Raw genomic sequence first — 6,263 nt, 5'->3', positions numbered from 1 at the left:
ACAGGTGGAGAAGAAAAGACTAATTCACCTAAGGAGTTTTGGTGAAGAATTAAGTGTGAAACCATTAGAAACCCTTTAGTCTCCAGCGCCAACATTTTCCAGAACTGCAATCTACCTGGAGTCTCCAGAAGTCAGGATCTCAGAGACTTAAGTTAGGTAAAGAATCCTAAAATATGCCCCCCACTTAATACGAATCACAAGCTGAAGTGTCGTAAAATACATGAAGACTGATTTTTTTTATAGGCTTTATAGACAGACAGATTGAGAGTGACTCTTGAAGGACCAGCACCACATCCTCTTATACCAATGTTTGAAGAATTTATCTTCCAGAATCTGGCAGTAAATTTTGGAAGTTCATTTTTAGCCCATCTGCAGAGATGGGCTAAAAATGAACCCTGCTGACCCAATGAGCATTTCGCTGTCCAATGGTCATGCCTTAATTTTGCAATTTCTAGTATTGCATTAGTATTGCATCCTTCTCATGGGCATTTAATAATTTTTGACTTCTCAGTCTGAGTTAAAGCTCTCTTTTTTTCTTTTTTTTTTTTTTTTGGCTCATTTTGCCTGTAAAAGAAAACCTGCTTAATAATTATAATTATAATAATTATAATGAATGCACACCTGAATATAAGGTGTTTTTCACTTCCAGCTGTCATGAACAATTATATATCACTTATAAATGCTTAAATACAAAATTAATAGTAGTTATTAAGATTAAAGTGGTTCGGAATTGGTAAAATGTGCTGTATTACTGTGACTATGACTATATTTATATTCATTTAAACTAAGTAGTTAATAATAATTGATAAAGTGTACGTGTGTAATGGATTAGGGGTATAATAATTACATGAACACTGCTAAAAGCCAAGACATTTTCAAGGTGCCTAAAACCCCCTAAACTCAACATACCTGGTTAGCCACCTAAAACGGCTTAATGGTATAGGCCCCTGACCTAAACCAGGGTGGATTTGTATAGTTTTGTCAATTGAACTTAAACTTTCGGCTGGTCTTAGTTGATTTATTAGCTGGGTTTTTTTTTTTTTCAGCAGGGGTAATAATTTGATTTCGTGCATGTAACAGATCTGCTTGGCTCTGGAGAGTCAGGATCGCTATTGTGCAGTGTGCAGCACTATAGCTGATCTGTGCAGATTATTTGTCCATATCATGTGGTTTTGTCTCATTCCACCATTGTTTCTTCCATGGTAACAACAACTTAGGCTTGAGAGCTGTGGATAAAGAGCTCCTGCAAGATTCAGTGTGTGGTGTACAGTACAAAACACTGTTTTATCCCAACCACATATATAGATTTGAGAAAAGAAGCTCAGCTTCTTTCAAAAAAGTTCTCTACTAGTGATGGCCATTTTTGAAACACGCATTGTGAAGCTTTAAAACCTTTGTGGGTCATTTGTTTCAAACCAGTGATTCGGAGCGTATATGAAAAGGTGCGTTCATGCCATGTTGTAATTACCGTAATTATGAGATTTCCTCATAGAGCTCGTAATTACAATTTGTAAGCTGGGATTTTTCTGAGAGCTCCTATATGTACCACGTGACCACTGCAGATTCATTTACGCGTTGATAGTGGTGCCATAGAAATGTATAATTCTCAGTATGAGGATGTGAACAGCTCAGATTAGAACGTCATGTGTTGTCGGGCGCTTCTCAAACGGGCAGCTGTATACCAGAAAAAAATAAATTTCTCCCATCACTATTTTCTACTAGTACCAAGCTTCTATTAGAGGTGTAACACAACGATCTCTATTTTTAATGTCATATCTCTGTTATTTTGCTGAGGAGCAAGCGGAGGTCACCAACTATCATCTCTGTCTTATATGTAGTCCAAGTCCAATTGATTTTATTGAATCAATTTGATCTTCCTCTTCCTCATCTGTTCTCTCGTATTAGATTCATCCCAGTGAATCGGTTCATCATATAGACTACTCTGTCCCTGTGTTCCAATGTGCATACTATCCATCCTAAATAGTATGTGAGATTAGAATGCGTGTATCTCAAAGAGTGTGGCAAAAGTCCATGGATGGTCTACTATGTTTGGTAGATTTTCAAAGTGTGGATTCGTGCACAGTCTAACGGCTAATATTGCCCACAACCCATTGCGCTTGAGCATGTGGATGATGTAAAGCCCGATTCATTTTGGTGAATTAGTTTCGTTTGGACTGTTCCTGTAAATGAACCGATTCCAAAGATATTCAGCATTTCAAGTATCTGGCTGTGTTCAAATCGCAGGAGGAGGAGTCTAACCTACAAGTCTCTGAAGGACTGGACTAGGAATGACGCAACCTCACAATGATGCAGCCTTCTGTTTGAAGCACCCTACATCAGTTGTACACTCGGTATTGCGGTGCATTATGAGATTGAATGAGTGTACTCGATAACGTCCGCTATGGTTTCGGACACCATTTAAGCGTATAGGGGAAAAACACAGCCTCTGTGGGGTTTTTATTTGGGATTGTTTATTCAAAAATACACACTGATATAATATCATTGGATAGAGAAACAGAATAAAGGTGGAGATTTCTGGCCTTGCCACTTGTATCTACAATAAACAAATGGAAAAATCTTTTTCAAATCTAGTTCAAAACACATTGAAATTTCTTAGAAATGTATTTTATGCAATCTTTGTATTAATGTTGATGTCATATGTTCATTTTGAACTTTTCAAAAAAAAAAAAAAAAAGTTTTCAAATAGGGCTATTGATTAACAATGAAGTCACCCTGACATTTTATATCTTCCAAAAAATATCAACATGAATTTTAATGCAGAAATGAAACATCCAAACATCCCGAAGCATTTAAATGTAACAGGGTTTGAATGAGAAATGTCATGGTTTTTTTTGTCTTTTGTCTTCCTTTTGTCTACCTTGCATTATCTTGTTTTATTTCAGAAAAAGTGAATTTAAACAATTGTAGACAACAGTGACAAGAACAGCTGTTTAGAAATTCTTTATTGAATTGCAAAAATTCAACTTGTCTTTAGATTAATTTGCTGGGTGGTTAATAAAGATTGATTAGTAAGATGTCACGTAAGGTGTGTCTGTGACATAAGGATTAGGGTGATGATCAAAAAGAAGATGATCAGTTCATTCCTTTGGCTTCTCAGACTCCTGTACACCTTGAATGACAGTGAAAGGACAACCATTAGAAAAGGCTCAATATTAAAACATCAAACACTGACAGGTAAATTCATTCGAAAACATACCTGCTATTGGCCTCTGACCTTTGAGTTTGATTGGCCCCAGCGTCACAGTATTGGTGTGGTAGGTGCTGTCGAGGGATCTCTTGCGACGGAAGCGGCATCCTTGGCGGCAGCGAGAGTTGTAATCATTATCGGGGCAGATGATCACTTTACACTGCAGGTACACGTAGGCATGAGTCCGGAGGAACTTGAAAGCCCGGAAACTGAACTGAGCATAATAGTGCTGACCGCTGGTGTAGGAATAATATGTGTTGTCTCTGGGACATCTACAAAAGAAGAAGAGAAATTGAGATAGAAATCTGAATTTGGAAGATAATTGAATTTGAATTATAAGTACAATAGCTTGTTTCACTATTAGTGCAAATTCTTACAAATACTGTCTCACCCGTTACGCAGCAGGTCATAGGAACGGTCTTTGAAGTCACTGGGATTTGGAGACGCTACACAGGTGTCCAGGAAGAGATCCAGGCTGTTGTCAGGCCTGTTTAGCTCAATTTGAACATACAGAAGCTGGTTCAGATTGACTTCATACGGAGAGTCATAAATTTGTTGGTAGAAACCACTGGAGGTGTAGAAGGCTATGCTGGCATCGAAACGGCCTGTTCCTGTGATGTTGGCATCGATGATCTCCTTGGCCCTGTAGAATATCTGGACTATAGTGTCCGGCTCCATTCGGCAGCCCACGTGTAGTAGGAACTGCGACTGACGAGTGATCTCACCCAACTGAGACTGAGATGCCCGCACATTGTTGGTGAAGGACACATAACCGTTCATCATCTAGGAGAGAGAGACAGAGAGCAGGTGATGTTGTGTGGTAAATATGCCCCTAAATGGTGCATACATTTATGGTGTCTAACTGATCTGACAGAGAAAATTCAAGCATTAAAAGCTGACAAGAAGCTATCAAGACTTATTTTTTTGAATTTTGGCCAAGGAAAACAGAGATGCTGGATCTGACACATGTAGATCATACCTCTTTGGCAGTTCCACACGTGTCGAGAGGGAAGCTGAACACAACCTCATAACTGGTAATAGTGGGTCTGCACAGATGATCATCCACATACAGGTCATTTCCATTCAACCCAAGTGAGTTGAGGTAAGAACATTGAATGACAATGACCATGTTGTCTGAGGAACAATTCACACGACCTGCAATACAAAGAATTCCAATGTAATTTTTTTTTAATTTATTTAAATTCAGAAAAGACAAAGCTGTTGAATGTTTTATAATACTTACAGTTGTTTAGCATCTAAAAGTTGTTATATTTTAGAGTTACTTCACAGGGCATTACCTTCATCTGCAGTCAGAGAGCTTGTGAAAAGGGCCTTAAAACCATGGCTGACACCAGAGTAGTCACTCCTGAAGACAACTGTCAAGTATCGTGAAGAAGAGTGAAACAGCCGGTTGGTGGTGTCATTGAAGCAGATCTTTCCCAGCTGTGGATGACCAGTGGAGGAGCCGTCATGTACAGAGATGTAGTCACAGTTACAGCAGCGCTCCAATCTGAAAGAATCAGAAATAGATCTTTAAAACATTTTAACCTCATTTGAATTAAACAAGCCATATAACTGGTTCCACCCGCAGGTCATTACTGCACAAACTCTAATTTCACCAATCCAAAGTTACGTTTGCTAGTAGATGCGAATATAAGTATCACTACTAGTTCCACCAAACATAAGATCTACCTCTAGTTCTACCACAATTCAATCAATCACAGCTGATCTCTCACTTACTCCACATCAACAAATGACAGGAAGATCCTCTGTCTGTGCTGAGCAGAGAGATACCACACACAGTAGGCATTGTCATGGTAATAGCTTGGGTAGTTTGGACTGGAAAACAGCCCAGAACCATACAGGTGTCCTCCACACTGAGGGTGAGATTCTGGTAATCATGATGCCCCAAAATACATGACATAGCAGTAATCAACAGTGTCCAGGCATGTTGGAAAAGAGGAGAAAAACAGCACCATTGGTAAATTTTGCACCATAGATGCTGTGGATACAGTTGATCAACTGTGAAAGGTTATGTGTGGCCAATTCTCACAAAAAGATGCCTTGCACATATATTTTGTTAACCATATTTGTTCATTTGTCCAGGTGATATTTTACGAAATGAATTACAATAAATATGAAATAGCTCAGTGACACCATCCATTCCAATGTTCTATTGCACTTCACAAGATACTCTGCATGTGGTGACACATTTCAAATACACTTTCACACATAATCTTTACCTAAAAGCACAAACACACTCATACTGTACACCTATTCAATGCTATGTTCTACTCACACATTAGAACCATAATTACATGAGAATGACTAATATTGATATTTTGTAGCAATGTTTCATTGGAAAAGGGAAATCTGAAAGTTACACTGTTACAACACATTTTGGTAACACGTTAGAATACTGTTCTATCATTAATGTAAAGTATTGGATAGTAATGACTCAAGTGTTACTACATCCTTTTAAAGGATTTACTTATTATTTGGATCAGTAGTGTTACAATCCATCAGAAATAAATTACTATCCAAAACCTTACAAAAACCTCAATGACATCCCAGTCATTACTAGGGAGTTATCATGCTTTTCACTTTAGAATACTGACCCAAATAATTAGTAGTACCTTCTGAAGGATGCAGTAATACCTGAGTGATTACTATCCAATACTTTACAAAAACCTTAAAAGCTTACAATGATTAGAATACTGATCCAAATAATTAGTAATTCCTTATGAAAGATTTGATAATACTTGAGTCATTACTAGTGGGTTACCATGAGCTTCACTTTAGAATTAATTATATATTATGCATTTTTCATGATAATTATGAACCTGTATATAGCAGTTCTTAGTAGTCCTCTGGGAGGTATGAAAAAAAATAGTAGTTATTAATAGTTAATGACCACATTCGACTATTACTTACTAATTCATTAATCAGAGTTTCTTGTTAGTTAATAGTAGTTACTAGAGTGTTTATATTGTGTTACTCATTTGTTTCTGTGTAGTTATTCATTAATGATGGAACAGTATTCTAAAGTGTTACC

At 37.5% G+C, this 6,263-nt stretch overlaps 1 protein-coding gene across 28 annotated transcripts in view; it reads right to left on the bottom strand.

Moving 5' to 3' along the window:
• Positions 1 to 2,444: 2,444 nt before the first annotated feature.
• The window catches only part of LOC127498068 (CUB and zona pellucida-like domain-containing protein 1), a 29,135-nt gene continuing 25,316 nt past the window's right edge, over positions 2,445 to 6,263 (bottom strand). For 26 of the 28 annotated variants that reach the window (XM_051866982.1, XM_051866991.1, XM_051866988.1 and 23 more), the window contains 3 exons: positions 3,600 to 3,991; positions 3,218 to 3,480; positions 2,445 to 3,130 (listed from right to left, as the gene is read on the bottom strand). In XM_051866982.1, coding sequence (XP_051722942.1) covers positions 3,099 to 3,130; positions 3,218 to 3,480; positions 3,600 to 3,991 — 687 coding nt within the window. In that variant the 3' untranslated portion in view covers positions 2,445 to 3,098. The remainder of the gene's footprint in view (positions 3,131 to 3,217; positions 3,481 to 3,599; positions 3,992 to 6,263) is intronic. The other 2 variants (XM_051866992.1, XM_051866983.1) reach the window with 2 other exon arrangements.

The sequence above is a fragment of the Ctenopharyngodon idella genome, chromosome 17 (assembly GCF_019924925.1).
Source record: "Ctenopharyngodon idella isolate HZGC_01 chromosome 17, HZGC01, whole genome shotgun sequence".
Lineage (NCBI taxonomy): Eukaryota > Metazoa > Chordata > Actinopteri > Cypriniformes > Xenocyprididae > Ctenopharyngodon > Ctenopharyngodon idella.
This window is presented reverse-complemented; position numbering and strand designations above follow the sequence as displayed.